The 20,753-nt window shown below is 39.2% G+C and overlaps 1 protein-coding gene and 1 gene segment (V, D, J or C); both read left to right on the top strand.

Annotated features, from left to right (window-relative positions):
* Positions 1 to 20,753, top strand: part of ttf2 (transcription termination factor, RNA polymerase II) — a 167,514-nt gene that overhangs the window by 91,838 nt on the left and 54,923 nt on the right. The window lies entirely within an intron of this gene.
* On the top strand, positions 2,994 to 18,197 carry LOC125484449. The segment is given in 4 exon segments: positions 2,994 to 3,055; positions 3,150 to 3,866; positions 4,858 to 5,157; positions 17,650 to 18,197. Coding segments are annotated over 3 exon segments (513 nt in total).

Below are 20,753 nucleotides of genomic sequence, written 5' to 3'. Positions count from 1 at the left end.
ATTTCAGAACCTCCTTCCCCTCCCCCATTTCTGAAGAAAGGTCTAGGCCCAAAATGTCAGCCTTCCTGCTCCTCTGATGCTGCCTGGCCTGCTGTGTTCATCCAGCTCTACACCTTGTTATCTCGTCATTTTTAAGGATACTGAGTCGGCCATTCAGGTTTGAGATGGGGAGAAGTTTCTTTCACAGAGTGGTGAGCCTGTGGAATTCTATGCCACAGAAAACAGGTGAGAACAAAATATTGAATGTTTTCAGGATTGAGTTAGAATAGTTCTTAGAGCTAAAGGGTTCAAGGGTTATGTGGAAAAAGCAGGAACAGGTGACGAAGTTGAGTGATCAACCATGATGCTATTGAATGGTGGAGCATGTTTGAAGGCCAAATGGCTGACTCCTGCTCCAGATTTCTACATTTCTTTGGTTCTATGGGATATTTATGGATACACAGACCAGATGCATGAGAATGAGTAAGAACAATTCCAAGGGATGGACTCACTTTCTAAGATTAACTAGAAAGGTTAAAGGTAGTATTAAACTTCAAAAACTATATAATTGTGCAAAAATGGATGGCAGGTCAGAATCTTGGAAAGAAATAGCTTTGAATGGTTAAATTAATAAGAAACAAGAAGTTAGAATACAAGAGATAGCTGGCCAGAAGTATGAATACTTAAAATAAGGTTAGCAAAGTGAACATTGATATTATAATAAGTAAGTCTTAAAAATTATCAGGTGAAAATCAATTCATGGCAGGTGAGTTGAAAGGGTATTTTGCATCAGTTTTTACTATAGAGGATACAAAATGAGGGGTTTTTTGTGTAAAAGTGTTTAAACATTTATGACCACAACTTTAGTGCAGAACTGATGGAAATCCTGGAAAAATTGCAAGAACCATCTTTCACTGAAATTCTGATTAAAAATCTAACTTTACAGATCTGTTAAAAACCTTCTGATGAAGCATCACCAGACCTGAAATGTTCACTCTCATTTCTCTTCACAGATGCTGCCAGACCTGCTGAGCTTTTCCAGCAACTTCTGTTTTTGATTACACTTCTCCTCCTTATTTTAATCTCATGTTCTCTTTAAAAGAAAAATAAGTTTAATTTTGAAATCAATGTCTTTTTAAAGGAGGCAGAAGAATGGGGAGGAACTGAAGGTGAGGATAGGAACAGGCAATTTGATATCTGAGGAGTGTAATGGAATCCAAGAATTTAAGGTCTTTTTTGTGACAAACCAAACTGAAAAAAAACTGAACTTTCTGGTTTCCAGGCAAACCAAGATGAAAAAGAGAGTAGAAATCAAAACCCAAGGTTTCGAGAAAAACTAAAAATGGATATAACCAAATAATAGGGCCAAGGCACAGCTGAGCTCAGATGCTGACTTCAGAAGAGCTAAAGGAGAGGGAGGCTGGATTCAGGAATTGGGATAGGGAAACTGGCAGTTGCTGCAGCTGTTTCTTTTACTTGAAGCTAATATTGATAGATCCACACTATCAAGACCATTATAACCAGAGTTGAAGTGTTTATACAGACGTGAACCATTTTGTTCAGTATTATGCCCATTGAACTCCAATTGGTTTGGATTTGCTATCAACTGGGGATCACACAAAACGCTAGAAACAAAGGGAGCTGGAAATCAATTTGATATGATTCAGTACTTTGAGGTTCTTGATGGTTCAAATTAGTGCTACACCCGAAGTGTGGACTGCCACATAAATCTAGGACTTATTGGTGTTATAGCTGACATTTCCTGTATAATTTATTTATAATTGACCACCATGCCTTATTTCCCACTGAAACTATTAATTTTAATTTGATTATTACAGTAAAAGATCTAAAATGAAATCTTGTCCATTGACTCGTTTTGTCAGGGTCATCTCGCAGTTCATGTCTTTCAGAGTATTGGCTTCATAGAGATTGGAGTAGCATTGACATTATGTGAAGTTACCATTGACCAAGGACTGAACTGGACCCACCATCTAAATACTGTAGCTACAAAAACAGGTTGGAGGCAGAAAAGTCTGCAGGAAATAACTCATCTGCTGACTCCCTAAAGCCTGCCCACTACTTAGGTGGGTGCAATGCCAATGAAGCACATTTGGCTCAATACCATCTAGGAAAAAGCTGCTTACTTCATTGGCAGGCCACCCACAACCTAAACATTCCACCACAGCAGCAGCATTGACAAGATATATTGGAATAACTTACTTTGGTTCTTTAGGTCATGACTTCTAAATCCATAATTTCTATCAAATAGAACAAGGCCAGTGGTTGCACAAGAGCATCTCTTGCAAATTCCCCTCCAAGCCACACACCACCTGACTTGAAACTATCCCGCCATTCCTTCACTGTCACTGGGGGAAAATCCTTCCCCAACTTGTGTGTAGCTACTCACCAACGATTGCAGCAGTTAAAGATGGTGACTTTCCATCACTTTGTCAATGCGACAAAACTGCAGGCCTTGCCAGTGGTACCGACATGAGTGAGTTGAGAAAAAAAGTTCAGAGGGGAACTGGCAGAAAATGGTTCTGAAAGTATTTGTAAAATTAGAACCTGCATATACTGACCAAGGTTCATATTCAGGCTTGATATTCATCACTAGCAAATCACAGCTTTCAGGGATTTCATGAACTAACTGCATATTGTCTCAGTATTACTTGAATTCTGGACAAGATCCATTCTTTGAAATTCATGTGGTTCATGGATGTACTTGTTTCAAATGTTTAAGGAAATTTGCTATGTTAGGCTGGAGTGATTCTGCCAGTTAATTTAAAACAAAATGCTACTGCATTAACCTTTTGTAAACTTTGGTATAGGATTGCACATGAAGGGGAACATAGATTGTTATTGCATGGCAGAAGTTAATATACTGGCACTGATAGGGTTAGTTTTGCTGTTCCATTCGGTCTGTGAGCAGCATTCAATGTGATGTGACACAGTTCTCGCTCCACCCTCATGCAGCTTGAATTTCCCGCATAATAACCAATAGTTCCAAGTAACCAGAGAGGCAGCATCATCCTCAATAACATGGGTGCAGTTCTCAGGCTCTGGCTCTTGGTCTTAGGTAAGGATTCACTTTGATTCCAGTTAGCAGTCATTGCAGTTAGACTCAGTTCTGTGGAGCTAATGGTCCCATTTGTTGTCTTGTTATGTTCCAGGGCCTGTTGTCCCTCCAGAAGTGATTGAGTCTCCTCCAGTTCTCTCCCTCCTGAGAGGACAGACAGCTCGGATCAACTGTAGCCTGATACCGGGAGAGGAGCGGGCTGATTTGGGGCAATAATGTTGGTGTCGGGCAAGAGAAATTTCTGACTTCAGAGGCAACAGATCCAGGAACTTCATGAAAAACAGCCCCCAGTGTTTCAGTGTCGATCCTGTGCAGAATGAAAAACAGTAGAGGTCCTTTGCAGGTCTGGGAACAAGAGGCTCTGAGCTGGAATAAGGCTGACTGTAGTGAAAGAAAATGCCTGCGCATGGCTGTGAGCGTTGAGCTGAGGATCCGCAGAGAAAACCCTTTCTGGAGGCTCAGGATGTTGTAGAGAACCATTGTGGTGGTTTGGTCCAAATTGGGATCGTCTGAACATTGTTTGGAGTCCTTAGGGTATGAGCCTGCCGCAGTGGGCAGGTACAGAGAAAGGAGCTGTGGCCGTAGTAACAGGTTTGTTTCAGAATGTGGTGGAGAGGTCCAGCTGTATTAACCCTTACTCCAGCATCTGCATCTCTTGCTATCCGTGTGTCCGTGTCTATGTCTGAGAGTTTTCTCATCATCTGGGAGCTGATGCTGAATGATTCTGATACTTACCAATGTGTGGTTCTCAGAGAGAAACCTCGGCCCTGGAAATACTTCCTGGGAAATGGAACAACACAGAACGTCCAAGGTAATTGTGAAAGATCCTAAATATTCAGGAGGAAGGGCCGTATCTGGAGAAAGAAACAGGTCACGGTTCAGGTCAGCGCCTTTTGGTCAGAACTGGAAGAAGTTGGAGGTTTAATTGTTGAACAGTTCATCAGCAAAGTCGATTATCTGTACCGTGTCCCGTTTCTCTCTCCACAGAGAAACCTTGGCGCTGGAACTACTACCTGGGAAATGGAACAACATTAAACGTCCAAGGTAATTGTTAAAAATCAGAAATATTCAGCAGGAAGGGCTGCATCTGGAAAGAGAAACAGGTCACGGGTCAGATGCTTGCTGATAAACTGTGTAACCATCCGAGTTGCTCTGGCTCAGCATGGACACGATGGGCCAAATCGCCTCGTTCTGTGCAGAGACCTTTCTCTGACTAGATTAAGGGAGAGCGAAATAGTTCAATGTGCGAGAGAAGGAAACAGAAATAGTGCCCAGAAACACACAAATATAAACCAGACTGGGATGTTCTGTGGGATCAAATGGTTTGCCCGGGATGAGCTTTAATCTGACGGTAACCACTCACCACCTCCTTTTCTATGAGATCCTTTCAGGTCAGATCCTTTTCAAAACTTAATTTGAAGAAAAACGCCCAAAAGACAAACCTCTGTAATCCGAAACCCAACAAGTCAACTACCGAATAAAACGAAACTGATCTTGGGGAAAAAGGTTCATTTTTTTATCATTTCCTGGAATATACTGCTGTAAAGAAACACAACCCAAATTCGTGTCGGAACGAAACTGACTTTGGATCACGGGATCTCATTCTGTTTCACATTGTTCATGTGGGTTATATTTTTCTTGTGTCGGTCATTTGGAACTCGGTGTACCATTTATCAAATCGATCCTGCACTGCTGTCCCGTTGAGTATCAAAGTTGCAAACAGTTTTAATCGCCCCTCTCCTTGTTATCTGTATATCTCTATTTGTTACAATGAAGTGTACTGTTTTGATGTGTTTATTTAGCGAAACCTGAAATCTATCTGACTGCGGATCCCCAGAATGAAGATGTTGGGATTCAGACACTGACTTGTTTGGCCGCGGGATTCTCTCCGAGAGATCTGAACATTTCCTGGATTGTTGAGGGGGATGTCTCGTATCAGGAAGAGCCGGGTTCGCTGACAGTAAACAGTGACAGCAGCTATAACCTGACCTCCCGGCTGCGGATTACAAACCCTCAGCGGGAGCAGGGAGCCACCGTCTCCTGTCTCATTGAGCACAGGACATTCACTGGGTTAGTGACAGCAAGCTTCAGCAACAGCACAGGTAGGTCCTTCAGCACTACATCCCACACTACATTATTCCCAGCTGCAGTTAGTGGAGCTTGAAAAAATAATTTCATTTTCAAACATGCAGTGTTCGAGATAGAATTACGGAACAGAGAGAGTGAAATGCACACTCAGTATTTTAACCGTATTGCAAGAAAATGCACTCGAAATTCCATTCAAATTGACAAATGCCAGCGCTGTATTTGTTGGTAATTATTGTAAATGATGATGGTGATGGAAATCGGCAAAAGCAACCAATCAGTTGGGAGCCGCAGTCGGAAATCTCAAACAAAGTAACTGACCTGGAATCAACTTCCAACATTTGTTTTCACACAGTTTAATTCTGTCAAACAGGTGGGTTCGCTTCTGTCACTCTGTCTGAGGAGGCAATAACCTTGAGAAATATTAAAACGGAACGCAAGCCATAGCCAGTTTCAGCCCTTTGCTCTTACCCCGAGCGGTCTCACAGCTGGTTTATATCCAACATATCCAGAGCGGAGTCGCTCTATGCTTCCACACGAGGCGGCTCGGTAAGATGTGACCATTGACGAAAGAGCAACTCTGGCTTCAGGAAGAAGAGAACAGGAATCAGAACAGGCAGCGTTTAAACGGCACGAAACAGAGGGGTAAATAACAACTTCTAGCAGATGTCAGCAGTTCTAAATGGCACAGCAGGACCGATGCATTGCTGAGACTGAGTGACCATGACTTCAATCCAGGCATTTACAGAGAAAAAGAATGCAGAAGCAAAGAGGGGAATGGACTGGGAATTGAAGTTCTGTCAAGCTATCATCGCGAATGGTCTCATCCTGTGCTCCCATTTATAATTCCCGCGAATAGCCACATACCATTTAACCGGTTGGCAGAATTCTCACTGCGTGTACCAGCCGAGAATAGAGTGAACCTGTTATGTTCTGTGGCCGATATGATATTTACATTCTTTCCGCGGCTTCACTCTGTTATAGCTGTGTACAGGCAGCGTTCAAATCTCCTATTACACCACTATCACTGGCCGGGTATACACTCGACAATCTATAAATCCCAAAAAAACACGAGCTGCATTGCTTCATTACCAAAGTCCGTTTGAGATTTTAGATGCAGGAATGTAACTGCCAGGAAAAGAAACGACCGTCTCCATTCAGTTCAGTCCATCCCCTCAGACAAGCGCCTTTGCCTCGCTTCTATCCCTGCTCATTAAAGCTCAGGTAAGTAAGATTATATCCCGAATTCTCAGACTTCACGTCTTTGAACGAGAGAGAGAGGCAGACAGCGAAATAAATTCCCTGGTCATAATCGGCGCTTTTAAAACAAGGCTTGCCAAAGAAACAGCGAGGGGACACATCGAAAACGTACAAATGGAGCGAATATCCACCGGCAGCTTTGAAAGCCGCTGTGAGCCAATCCTCAGCAGACTACAGGACGCAGCACTCCAGAACCAAAATGTTGGAAATCTGAACTGAAAACAGAAAATGCTGACAATACAGGTTAGGTTGTATCTCTGGAAAGCCAGTCAAACATTTCAGGTGGTGACCTTTCATTCACAACACCAAGGAGAGCAATTCGAAAAGTCCGCGGTCTCCCTCCCCGCAGATGCTGCCGGTTATTTGCAGCCTTTTCTGGGCTTTTAATGCATTTTTAGGATGTGGACATTGCAGGTTAGACCAGCGTCTGTTGTTCATCTGCATTTCCCCTTGAGAAGGTGGTGTTGAGACGTCCTTTTGAACGGCGGTAGTCTATCCAGAATTGGAGCTGGTTAGCTCAGTTGGCAGGTCTCTGATACAGAGTAACACCAACAGCATAGGGTGACCCCTCAGGTTAATCTACCGCCAGTCATATCTCTCTAATGAGAGCAGGACTCTCCTGCCTTTATTGGGAGTAGGAGTTTGGAATGGAGGACGTACAGAATATATTGACATGGCTGTAGCAAATTATTTCCTCTTGCAGGCTGCCTCAATGTCTCAGAGTATGCAGTTTGAAACCAGTCTTGTTAAAAATTTGCTATTTTATCCTGCCAGGCCAAAATACTATGAAAAGGCTGATTAGCAGAAAAGGAGTTAAACGATTGTCCTAAACATATGTCACCCGTTCATGCAGTTAAGATGCCTGAATGTATGGGGTAAGAAGTGGCTTGTCATAACAATCTATAGCTTTATCCATCAATTGCAAACAGATAGCAACAAGGGCGTTTTAGAAATTACAGAAGATGATGTGAATGCTGAAGGCATAAAATTTATTTTCAACAATATTGGTCTGGACAGTCTCCAATTCCAACTTTCAAATTAGATACAATTATACTGACAATGTCCAATTTTGTCTTCTTTTTGAACCACAGCTGGCCGTTTATAATAATAACTGTCAACTTGGAACATTGATAACTGTCACCTATGCGTTGAAAACCAAAAATAATACAAATTATTTTTCGAAGGTACCATTGGTAACAGTACAGCTGTACTTCGACAAACGCGTTGGATGAGGGATTGGGAAAGAGAATAATGGAGGTTCATTTTAAATTAAGTTTGAAATTACTAACAATTTGAGCAGGGAGCTCAAGTTACAATGCCGACTTCAAGCCTGTGTAACTGCAGTAGAAATGGAGGTGTGATTTCAGTAAAGGGATGGCAGTGCCTTGGTTTTCTGCATTCAAGTGTACATGGATAATTTGCTTACTCCTGACTGGCAGTGGTAAAAGTGTTACCGATCATGAAGGATTTGGAGAATATAAACACAGCAGGATGTCTTTGGCTTTAAAGTTAGTTTTAAATATCTGTACAGTTATTCGGTGCAAAATGAAAATATTGTAAGACCATATAATGAAAGGATGTTATTCAATTAAAATGTCTCATAATATGTCTCAGTAACGTGATTCAATATGCTGACACAATGAAGTGTGACTTCCCTTCAGGCAATGACAAAACCATTTCTGAATAATATAACCATTATGGTAAATACTCAATGATGCCATGGAGTTAGCCCTTCAACCATTAAATAACTGCTACACTTCTTTGGGAAATTTTAGTAGAAATGGGATAATGCATATAACATTCCTATTACACAAATTGAAGCAATTTTAGCATTGGTCCTTAATGGTGTTCTAATCATACATTTCTCACAAAGAACTCAATTCAAAAATTCAAGTGACAGAGTAAGTATATTTCTGATTTAATATGTAGTTTAAAGAATATATCTGAAGACCTGAATTTAAAATCATTGAATATTGTGTAGCAATTCTTTTATAATTAATTATTTATAATTAATTATTACTAATTGTTTGATTCATACTTCAATTGCAATTTGAAGGTTTTTTCTAATTATTATGTCCTTGGCCTGCTGAGTCTTATCCTTATTGTATCTTATTGTACCATTTTGTCTTTGGATCATTAAGAGTCAATGCTGTAAACTGACAAATGGAATAAGAAACTGGATAAAATACAATCTTCTTTTATGGTTGAACTAAATATATTGCATTGAAAACAATGCGTAGGTGCTGCATGAAATAATTCGAACAAAAATAACCATTAGAAAAAATCATATTCCACAGGCTGTAAGAATTCAGGATAGCAGGTAGTTAGCCATCTGGAAGAGTAGGAAATAACAGAAAGTGCAGGAATCATCGGTGTTTGTGACACTCTCAAGCCGTTAGTCAGCATAAAGACTATTGCAAGTGATGAGCTGTATAACTAGAGCAGTGGAACCAAACAATGGGGATTGGGGAAGACAAGGAGATATAGTAAATGCAAAGGAAAGGAGAAGGCTTTAGTAAGGCTTTGAACAAAGTCCCTAATGGTAGGCTCGTCCAGAAGATTAAGATGCATAGATCCATGGTGACTTGGCCACATGAATTCAGAATTGGCTTGCCCTTAGAACGAAGGAGGTAGTGGTGTAAGGGTGTTTTTCAGGAGCTGCGTGACTCGTGGTGTTCCTCAGGGATCTGTACTGGAACCTCCGCTGTTTGTGATATATATAACTGACTTGGATGAAAATGCAGATGGTGGGTTAGTAAGTTTGCTGATGATACAAAGATTGGTGGAGTTGTGGATAGTGTAGAGGGTTATCAAAAGATACAGTGGGATATAGATCAGTCGCAGATGTGAGTGGAGGAATGGCAGACAGAGTTCAATCCGGGTAAAGGGATCAATCAAAGATGATTAAAATTACAGAAATTGGCAAAAGTTGCATGAAATATCAGTTCAAGTAATCTTCTCAGGCCAGATTCTAAGAGCTGTGTGTTCTACAGTCAGCCAGAGAGAGATGTCATTCCAGAACTCATAAGGTGCAATGACAAGACTGACTAATGTTCTCATCGTGAAGAAGGCTCCAGGAAGCCAAGGTCAGAGCATGATCAAATTTTGCCTTCATTTAGAGGATGAGAAAAGTGGGTCGAAGACTAATGTTTGAAACTTAAATAAAGGTCATTGCAAGGGTATGAAAGCAGTACTAGCCAAAGTGATTTGGGAGATTATGTTATATAATAGGACAGTAGAGATGAGGTCGCAGACATTTAATGAGATATTTTGTCATTATCAGCAAAGATACACTCCAGTGAGAGAGGATCTAGGAGAAGAATGCACAATCTGTGGATAGCTAAGGAAGTTTAAGATAATATTAAATTGAAAGAAAAAGTGCACAATTCTACAAAGATTAATGGTAAGTCCAGAATCATTTACAATATCTATTAGTGATCTGATTGTGGAAAGTGAATGTACTATAATCAAGTTCGCTGATGATACAAAAATATTTGGGAAGGCAAGTGGTGAGGATGACACAAACAGTCTGCAGAAGGTTTTAGGCAGGTTAGGTGAGTAGGTGAAAAGTTGATTAACGGAATTTAATGTGGGGAAATGCAACATTACCCACTTTGGCAGGAAGAATAGAAAAGATATTTAAATGGACAAAAACTGTAGAAAGCTATGCCACAGAGGTTTTGAGAGTCCATGCCCATGAATCAGAGAAAGCTACCACTCAAGGTTAGCAGGTAATAGGGAAGGCAAATGGAATTTTGGCCTCTATTTTAAAGGGGATGAGAAGTAAAAGTAGAAAGGCTTTGGTAAAACTAAACAAGGCACACATCAGACCACATAGGAAATACTATGAACAGTTTTGGGTCCCTTATCTCAGATGTACGGACACTGGAGGCAGTTCAGAGAAGGTTCACTAGGCTAATACCGATTCTTCTATGGAAGAATTGTCTTATGAAGTGAGGCTGAATAATTTGGGCCAGTACCCATTGGAATAAAGATGAATGAAAGATGACTTTATTTAAAAATACAAGATTCTGAGGGGACTTGATAGGGTAGATACAAAAAGGTTTGTTTCACCTTGTGGGAAAGTCTCGATCAGAGGGCCTAAAAGATCACACAGTTGAGTCAGAGATGAGGATGAATTTCTTCTCCCAGAAGGTAGTGAAGCTGTAGGATTATTTGTCACAGAGGGATGTCAAGAATGTGTTGTTAAATAAATTCAAGGCTGTAATTAGTAAGGGATTTGAGGGTTACAGCAAAAAGGTAAGAAAGTTGATTTGAGGACTACCAGACCAGTCATGATGTCATTGAATGGCAGAAGAGACTCATCGAGATGAATAGCCTACTTCTGCTCTTATGTCTTGTAGAAAAATAGAAAATAAGTGTGGGAATAAGCCATTTGGCTTTTTGAGCCTGCACCACCATTCAATATGATCATGGCTGATCATGCAATTCCAGTATCCCATTCCTGCTTTCTCTCCATACCTTTTGAGCCTATTAGTCATGATGGTCATGTTCAGCGACCTCTTGAATATATTTAATGAACTGGCCCCAACAGCTTTCTATGATAGGAAATTCCACAGGTTCACAACTCTCTGAGTGAAGAAATTCTTCCTCATCTCAGTCCTGAATGGTTTACAACTTACTCTTAGGCTGTGACCCTTAGTTCTGGACTTCCCGACATCAGGAACATTCTTCCCACATCTAGCCCGTCCAGTCCCATCATGATATTATATATTTCTATGAGATCCTCCCAACTCATTCTTCTAAATTCCAGTGAGAACAAGTCCAGTCGATCCAGCCTTTCTTTATATGTCAGTCCTGCCATCCCGGGAATCAGCCTTTTGAACCTTCACTGGACTCCTTCAATAGCAAGAATGTCCTTCCTCAGACTAGGAGACCAAACTGCACACAATACTCAAGGTGTGACCTCACCAAGTCCCTGAGTAATTGCAGCAAAATATCTCGACTTGTATACTCAAATCCACTTGTTGTGAAGGGCAGCTTATGATTTTTTGGTCGAAGATGAGACAGAATTCTAAAAATAAGAATGATGAAAATATGTTGGAGAAATTAGAATATAAGAGAAAGCTAAGTAGAAATAAAAAAAAAATTGTAAGACTTTCTACCAGTATGTGAAAAGGAAAAGAGGAAAGTGAGCATTGTTCCACTGGAACGGAGAGAATGGGGAATTAATGGGAACTAAAGAAATGATCGGAGGTGTGAAACAACATTTTATGTGTGTCCTCAATGTTGAAGACACAATAGCATCTCAGATATATTGGAAAACCAGGAACTGAAATAAAGACAAGAACTTAGGACAATTATGCAATTGATTAAATGACATTATGTTCACTAGGGAAAAGGTACTGAGGAAACAATTAGAACTGAAAGCTTAAAAGTCTCTAGTGTCCAATGTTAGGCTCTGAGAAGAAGTGGCTGATGAAATAATCAAAGCATTGATTGTAATTATGTAAAATTTGCTGGATTCTGGAAAGATCTGAACAGATTGGAAAAATAGTCAACAAAGCTTCTCTGGCAAGAAAGGAAGCAGAAAGAAAGAAGGAGATTACAGCCTGTTGACGTAACATCTGCCACAGTGTATATACTAGAATCTATTCAATAGGTTTCAGCTCACACTTCACCAGTACCTGGATCAATGTTCTCAGAGAAACACATGACAGTGGCTGTGGAAGGTTTACATTAAATTCATGGGGAAATGGGTAGCAGCATGCAGAAGTGGTAAAACAACACAAGTACATTCATTGAGAATGATGTGCTGCCATCTTGAATAGGAGATAACTAAGAAGGACTGCAAGGAATACAATGACATTTTGAAAGCACATACATAAAAAGATAAATTTTAGTCAATAATGATGATGAGCTATAAGTACAACTGTGTGAGAATTTGATGTAATGGCAATAACAAACATAGCTTAAAATCTTTGAGGACTGTGTGCATAAAATTAGAGAATGCAGAGTGTTCAAAAATATATGAAAGGGAGTCAAGGCAATGCTCCTGATTCAGGAAGACATCTTAGTATTGGAAACAGAGGGTTTCCTTGAAGGCACAAGGACAGAATTTATTTGGTTTGAGTTGAGAAGCTAGAAAGGTATGCTCCCATTCCTGGAAACTTTCTACAGACTTCCAGTAGATCTGCATGAACTAATAGTGATAATTTGGGGAAGTTTATTCATTCAAATATCAAACTGACAAAGTTAGAGCAAAATGAAAAGAAATGTTCAGGAGCATATCATTGACTAGTTTGTTTCCTGTCCAATTTGGAACAAAGCAATGCTGGATTTGGTGCAGGGCAATGAATCAGCCTAAATGGATAAAGTGCATGTGGTGCAACACTTGACTAAATTTGATCCTGAAACTACAAGGTTTAGAAGAGTAAGAAAAAAAATCTAAAGTGAAAGAGGGCTACCTTCAGGGAAATGACTTGGGATCTTTCCAGAAAAATTAACCTAAGGTTGATAGAAAAGCTACATCAGAACAATGGGGGGTCATTCTAGTGACAATGTGATCAATACAGACTGCATACATTCCAACAAATATGGGGGAAACAAAAGCCAGGCTCCTTGGATGAAGAGGGAGATAGAGTATATTGTCATGGATAGAATTTGTGTTTTTTTATTGCCTGTTATCAGTGTTCTTGGGTAAATGCTCTTTACTTTGAAGCATTTTCACATTTGTTAGCCTGTGTTTACACTCACTAGGACCATAAAAACAGCCATAAAACTATAAATCCTTGAAGGAGCCATGTGGATATTCTTCCTTTTTGAGAAAGTGCTTTTGTATATGACAAGAGCATTTTCATACCCTCGGTGATTGTCCCAATAGAGAGTGATTTCTTTGTTTTAGACGAGTTTTATAGTTTAATTTCATTAATCAAACTACTGTACATAACATAAGACAGTTCTAAAATTGGAATGTGTAGTAAATAGATTGTTTTGATAAGTTCCTTGACTTAACTTGTGCTGTGCTATGCTGATCTGAAGCTATTATAAAGTATTGTCAGCTTAATTAAATCAGTTGTGAACATGATGCACTGGGAATGCAAAGGAAGCACAATATCTTTTGTCTCTGTGTAAGATTTAGGATTCACTTTAATTGTAAGGCATAAGTCAATTGCAATCATATGTATATTCTAATTAACATGTTCAGGGATTTTATAACATACCTCTGAAACAGATGGGACTTCAACCAAGGCTTCCTGGCTCTGAGGTAGGCACACTACCACTGTGCCATAAGGGCCTTCAATTGCAACTATAAGCTGAGTTGACAGAATCGACTTAAAAGGTCAAAGTGTCTTGATATGTTACAAGACCAATTCAGGTACAAGTGTGTTTTTCAAATTCTACAGAATTGATTAAGTTTATCAAGATATGCGGAAAGGATATGATATTCAATAAAAGCAGTGCATTCAGTCAATTTCTTACTGCCTGTGACCTGTGTTCTTTGGTAAAAGCTCCTTACCTCAATGCAATTTCATATTTGTTAGCCTGTGTTTCTACATTAGCTTGGGCCATAAAAAACAGAAATAAAACTATAAATCATTCACCTTGCCTTGACTAGGCCATGGGGATATTCTTCCTTTTTGCGAAAATATTTTTCCATTTAAGCGTAACCAACAGAATATAACTTAAGTCCTCACTTCCTTAATCAGATCAAACTTATTCAAAAGTAACAGACACTTGGATTTGATCTTGTTTTCTGCCTGGGTATGTAGGGAATGCAGAAAGGAATAATGGGTGTGGAGGATAATATCATAGCTACAGGGTCTGACTATTTTCCCTCTCCTCATTGGTTATGGATATATGATTAAGTTAAAGATTGAAATGTGCCCATATTCCATATGCAACTGATTAAGATAAAATTCAATGCTCTACCCAGACATTCAATTAAATCAATGCAGCAACTTTTTTGCTGAGGCAAACTTTCTTCACAGAAGATTTATTTTTCCCAAAAGGAAACTGTACATCTGAGGGTGCCACTACATTATTGTGACTTTATCCCAAGGAGACACAAGCTATGCTTTGTTCCCTCTTTTCCCAAAACAGAAGTCATATCCTTGCTGCATCTCTTCGAAAAAGGGTCTACAAAGTTGAATCAACAAAAGCTAGTTTTCTTTTCCTAGACTAGGTTTACTTCAAAATAAAACGATCTTTGACTTGATTTCAACGAGATTTGGCTGGCAAGAGTAAAAGCCCTAATGCTAAGGCACATCTTCAAATAACATTTGGAGCAGCATCTATTGAACTATTGTTTTGCTGAGTGTGCCACTCCCATTATTAGCATAAGGATCCATGAATAAATTCTCATTGACAGCCTTCCATCCATGGAAGATGATGAACAGACAGCAAACAAATTGATTTCATAAGAGTGCCCACATGTTTGCTGGTGGCAGAAGAGGCCAATCCTTGAGATTCCTGTCTTACATTAAGCAACTAAATATTACTGTAGTTTCAGAGATAGTAGGAACTGCAGATGCTGGTCTAGGCCCGAAACGTCAGCCTTCCTGCTCCTCTGATGCTGCTTGGCCTGCTGTGTTCATCCAGCTCTACACCTTGTTATCAGAAGGGTCTAGGCCCGAAACGTCAGCCTTCCTGCTCCTCTGATGCTGCTTGGCCTGCTGTGTTCATCCAGCTCTACACCTTGTTATCTTAAATATTACTGTAGGTTGTTTTTAAGCTTTGGTGTCTCTTGACAAGCTGATGTAAGAACCATTGATCATCATAGTACCATACATAAGTTGTTGCCATTTTCCACTATTGTCAGCTAGTGACTTCCAGGTGCAATACCCTAGATCTTTAAGGTCATACTGGTAAGCATCCTTGATGCGGAGTTTTGAACATCCTGCTGGTTTACTGGCACCACATATCTCACCATAGAGAAAGTCTTTGGTTATGCAACCAACTTCCACATTCTGAATTTGCCCAGCAAACCAAAAAAGTTGCCGATGGTTGATGTGTGCTGCAAACCTGCAAAATGTTTTTGAGATGATTGCTATGTTGATGATTCAGCTGCAAGTGGTCCATATTTCACAGCCATAAAGCATTGTCCTGAGACACATCATTATGTAAATATACAAACTTTGTATTGTTACTGAAGATTCAATCAATTTTCTTTTCTGAGAATTGAGCTGAGTCTCCAATCTGGGTTATAATTAGCATAGACAGAAAACTCTCCCAATAAATTGCAAACTTTCCAGGATGAGGTTGTCCAGGAACTACTGGAATTAAAAAGCACCTGATTTCAGAAAATTAATTTGCTTTTCATTATGTTTCCAAATTAAGAAATTCCAAATTTTAATTTGGAAACATAATGAAAAGCAAATTAATTTTCTGAAATCAGGTGCTTTTTAATTCCAGTAGTTCCTGGACAACCTCATCCTGGAAAGTTTGCAATTTATTGGGAGAGTTTTCTGTCTATGCTAATTATAACCCAGATTGGAGACTCAGCTCAATTCTCAGAAAAGAAAATTGATTGAATCTTCAGTAACAATACAAATTTGGAATTTCTAACTTCCAAAGTTGAAGCAAGACTGAGTCTATTGGTCTTTAATTCAGTAATTTGGGGAAACATAAATGTGGGATAGGATGGAGTGAATGGAGAAAGATGCATATTTTGTCCACACTGTCATTAATTTCTTCTTGACCTTCAATCAGCAAACATTAGCATTGTAAAGATAGCAATCCACCATCTGCTGAAACAATTCTCTGAAATAATAATATTCAGCTGTGAAAACAATGGCATTTGGATTTTGCATTAAATCTCAACCTCTCAAAGAATTATTTCTGGATGTAAAATTATGAATTATACATTTCAACATGTCCTCATTTTATTTGGCTGCCCATATGCTTGAGATAAATGACAACATTGTTTCACAATTGTACTTCCACAATGATGCTGAAGGTTTATGAGCTGCATTAATAATAGTCCAATTTCTTTAAGAAGGCTGCTCATATTCAACGGCTAACAAACCAATCTTTGTAGTTCAGTCATTTTTAAAACTTAGTTTTTGTTCTACTCCTGGAAACATTCACTTGCATCAGAATATGGCTAAACATCACAGTCAATGTGAAAACCGAAAGAACTGCGGATGCTGTAAATCAGGAACAAAAATAAAGTTGTGGGAAAAGCTCAGCAGGTCTGGCAGCATCTGTGAAGGAAAAAACAGAGTTAACATTTCGGGTCCGGTGACCCTTCCTCAGAACAGTAGATGTGAAGTTACTTGCCCGTGGCATTTTCTTGAGGTATTAATTTAGGCAATGAAATTAAATAAGATATTGTTTGAACAAGTGGGACATCATGACAATATTTATTTAACAGGCAAATGGGTGGACATACATATATACACAAGTACTTCACACTAGAACTCATGAAATATTAAAGAGTGTAAGCCTTTTTCTGCCCCTATGATGGTAACACACAATTAAACAGCACTGCTTCAATTGCTACCAGATAAAAATGAAGGTATTTAAATGAAAATCTTCCACTTGGTATGGATGAGGGTGATGAACATTGGATGATGCTTTATCCAGTGTCCAACACTAAATTAATTGCAAGACAGCGTTATTGGGATAACTCTTTGTCTTGGTGTGTTATTGGCAAGCTGATGTTTTGCTTATCAGCTGGAAGTCTGATCAATTATATTAGAGTACTAGAGAAGCTCAATACATCTGGCAGCAACTGTGGAGAGAGAAATAGAGTTAATATTTCGAGTCAGAAGAAAGAGGATGCTGCTTGCAAGAGTTGGAAATCCAACACACTGGGCACCCACCTGACAATCCTTTAAAAACAAGATTTTCTTTTCAAAAGTGAGGACAGTTCATTAGTGAGGCGGTAAGCAACATGATATTGATCGTCCAATACAATTATGGAGGTGCAATTAAGAAACAAGAGGATTGTCTCTGTTGCCAGTGCTGAGCCCTGGCAATTTAACCAGATAGGGTGGAGAGGGCTGATTGAATGCCAACCAATGATTTCAGTGAAATGGTAAACAATAGGATTGTTAAGAGGCCAATATGACTATTGTTCGTACACCGGTCAGAAATGTACAATTTAATTGCTTGCTTTTCAATATTTGCTATTAGTGTTGGAATATTGGTATTTCTATGTGGCTTTGCATCATACACCAGGAAGACAAGATTCATGCTAACATAATGTCAAATCAAAAATTGAAATTTCCTCATTTTTAATTGATCTTGTGTTCTTATTTCTGTTTCTTGTTCCTTTGTTACAGGATAATATTTCCCTCAGCAGTGAAACTCTTCATTATGTATCTGTTCAAGTCAAAAATCCTTCAAAGAGTAAACAAAAACAGGAATTGAAAAGACCAGAGCAGGACCAGGCAACGAAATATGCCATTCTAAAGGTCAAAGATAAAAATAATCAATTCTACAAAGATGGTGGTAGATTACTCCACCGTCAACATTTGCCCCACATCAAACACATGGCAAGCTGTTGACTACAAAGCAACCACATATGCTTCACTTAAGAAATAAACATTTCATATCATTTTATATGATTCGCTTTCTCAAGGGCAATTAAGGGTGCCAACAAATGCTGACCTTGCCATCAACTCTCACATCTTCCAAAAATGTGACTTGGGCGAAGTATGATTTTGCAATTGCAAATGCATAAACAAATGTAACTTTAAAGTGGCTCCAGTATCTCAAGTTGGATGTTGACATTAATTGTTTCGTTAAACTAAAATTAAATCAACTAATAATTGCTTGAATGATTCAGGTATACAGTGATATTTGCTAATTTTTTTTTCATTAATGAATAAAGTCTCCTAATAGTTTGATGTAATATATTAAGTTGCATTATTCTGTGATCTTTTGATTGATTGCAATTGTGTCTTTTTGTTGAAAGAAATTTCCAAAACTCTTTGTTTATGGGATATGGGCACTATTGGTAAGGCCATCAGTTTTTATCTGTCCTTACTTGTCTTTTATTTTTGTATACATAGAACAACAGAGTATGCCAGCTGTAGCCTTTCTATTATTTCACGGAGCTTCACCGTTACATTTTATAACATATGCGTATAGTTATCTGGTAAGAATCCGTTAGCTTTTCACTTGGCTGTTTGAGTTAGTTTTTAACATTTTGTCAATGTAAACCTTTCAATTCCTCAACTTTTCTAAATCACCAAGCTTTATCCCATTCGTGCATTTATTTTTATTGGTATACAAAAAGTCGTATTTATATTAACTACAGAAGGTAATCATAAACTTGGTAACATGATAAGATCGTACTTGCCACTCTGGCCTTTTGCATAAGATGTTGTTGTAAGTTAGAGACCCAAAAAATGCTTTCCAGTGGCCATTTGTGACCTTTATGAACAAGGAAAGCCAACTGTGCTGGAATCTTATGGAGACCTGAACAACGTGGTTTGTGGTCAGATTTGTGGCAGAACCACATATGAAGTTCATTGAGGCCCAAGTTGACATTGGGAATAATACATTGCATTTCTGATGCAACTGTTAGGCACTGAGGCAAATTTATTGGCAGCAACGAGATGTCTATTGAAGAGATTATTACATGTTAAATAGTTTATTAATTGCACATCTCACCTTATTGAAAAAATTGGATTAATAACAGGTGACAAAGCATGTTGGTGCAGGGTTGTGGTTTGGACTGGAGTCCTGTGACCTCCAGTGTTCCACAGGGATCTGTGCTGGGTCCACTTTTGTTTGTCATTTATATAAATAATTTAGATGGGTATTTAGAAGGTATGGTTAGTAAGTTTGCGGATGACACCAAAATTGGTAGTATAATGGACACTGAAGAAGGTTATCTGAGATTACAAAGAGATCTTGATCAATTAGGTCAATGGGTTAAAGAATAGCAAATGGAGTTTAATTTGGACAAATGAGAGGTATTTCATTTTGATGAAAGAAACAAGGATAGTACTTATACAGTTAAAAGTGGGGCCTTCCGTAGTGTTGTAGAACAGAGAGACCTCGGGGTTCAGGTTGTAATTCTTTGAAGTTTGCGTCACAAATAGATAGGCTGGTTAAGAAGGCACTTAGCATAATTGTCGTCATTGCTGAGACCTTTGAGTGTAGGAGTTGGGACGCTATGTTGAGGTTGTTCAAAACATTGGTGAGGCCTATTCTGGAGTACTGTGTCCAGTTCTGGTCGCCATGCTATAGGAAGGATATTATTAAATTGGAGGTGATTCAGAAGAGATTTACTGGGAAGTTGCTGGGAATGGAGGGTTTAAGTTCTAAGGAGAGGTTGGATAAGCTGGGACATTTTTCGCTGGAATATAGGACCTTGAGGGGTGACCTTATGGAGATTTATAAAATAATGAGAGGTATGGATAAGGTGAATGGCAGGTGTCTTTTCCCTTGGGATGGGGAATTCAAGACTAGGGGGCATAATTTTAAGCTGAGAGGAGATAGATTTAAAAAAGATGTGAGGGGCATTTTTGTATAACACAGAGAATGGTTTGTTTGTGGAATGAACTTCCAGAGGAAGCGGTGGATGCAGGTACAATTACAACATTTAAAAGAGCTTTGGATAAGGATATGAATAAGAAATGTTGGCAGGATATGGGCCAAGAGCAGGCAGTTGGGATTAATTTAGTTTGGGATTATTGTTGTCAGGGACTGTTTGGAGCAAAAGGTCTGTTTCTGTGCTGTATGGCTCTATGACTCTCTGATTTATACGCAGCTATCTATCTTACCAAAAAGGCCAAACAAACTAGAATCTTGAACCAAACAATCTTGAATTTTTAAAATGGAAGTTCGCATTGGTACTGGGTAACTTCACCTTGCCACTGACTGCTCAGCCAGAAATATTACCTCAGGGCATAATTCCTGGGCACCAGTCACATGTACCCCTTGTTCACATACATTGGCATCTGATATTTGCCAATGCATCAGAATTCTCATGGCAGCTCTCTGATCCACTTTCGTGATGCTTAGGAAGCACTGACTTGCACTGGACGGCGCACCAGCAACGAGATTTGAAAAGTTGCTGCAAGGACACTTTCTGTGCAAGGACAGGCACCCAGCTCACAGCCATGTTGATCTTTAAGGGGAAGCCATCTTTAAGCCACCCTTTTACTCCTTATCTGCCATAAGGAGTATCCACTTTTTGCTCTTCTGATTTCCCTCTTAAGTGTGCTTTTTATAGTCATTTGGGAATCACTTGAGCCTGATAACTTAAACCCCATATATGCCTTCTTCTTCTTCCTGACCAGAGCCTCAATATCCCTCGTCAACCAGGGGTCCCTAAACCTGCCAGCTTTTTCCTTCACCTGAACAGGGACACACTGTCCCAGGACTCATAAGGAGGAGGTGTTAGCAATTCTGGAAGGTGTGAAAATAGATA

Source organism: Rhincodon typus, chromosome 11 (genome assembly GCF_021869965.1).
Source record: "Rhincodon typus isolate 14 chromosome 11, sRhiTyp1.1, whole genome shotgun sequence".
NCBI lineage: Eukaryota > Metazoa > Chordata > Chondrichthyes > Orectolobiformes > Rhincodontidae > Rhincodon > Rhincodon typus.
The sequence above is the reverse complement of the archived record's forward strand: the minus strand, read 5'-3'. Positions and strand labels throughout refer to the sequence as shown.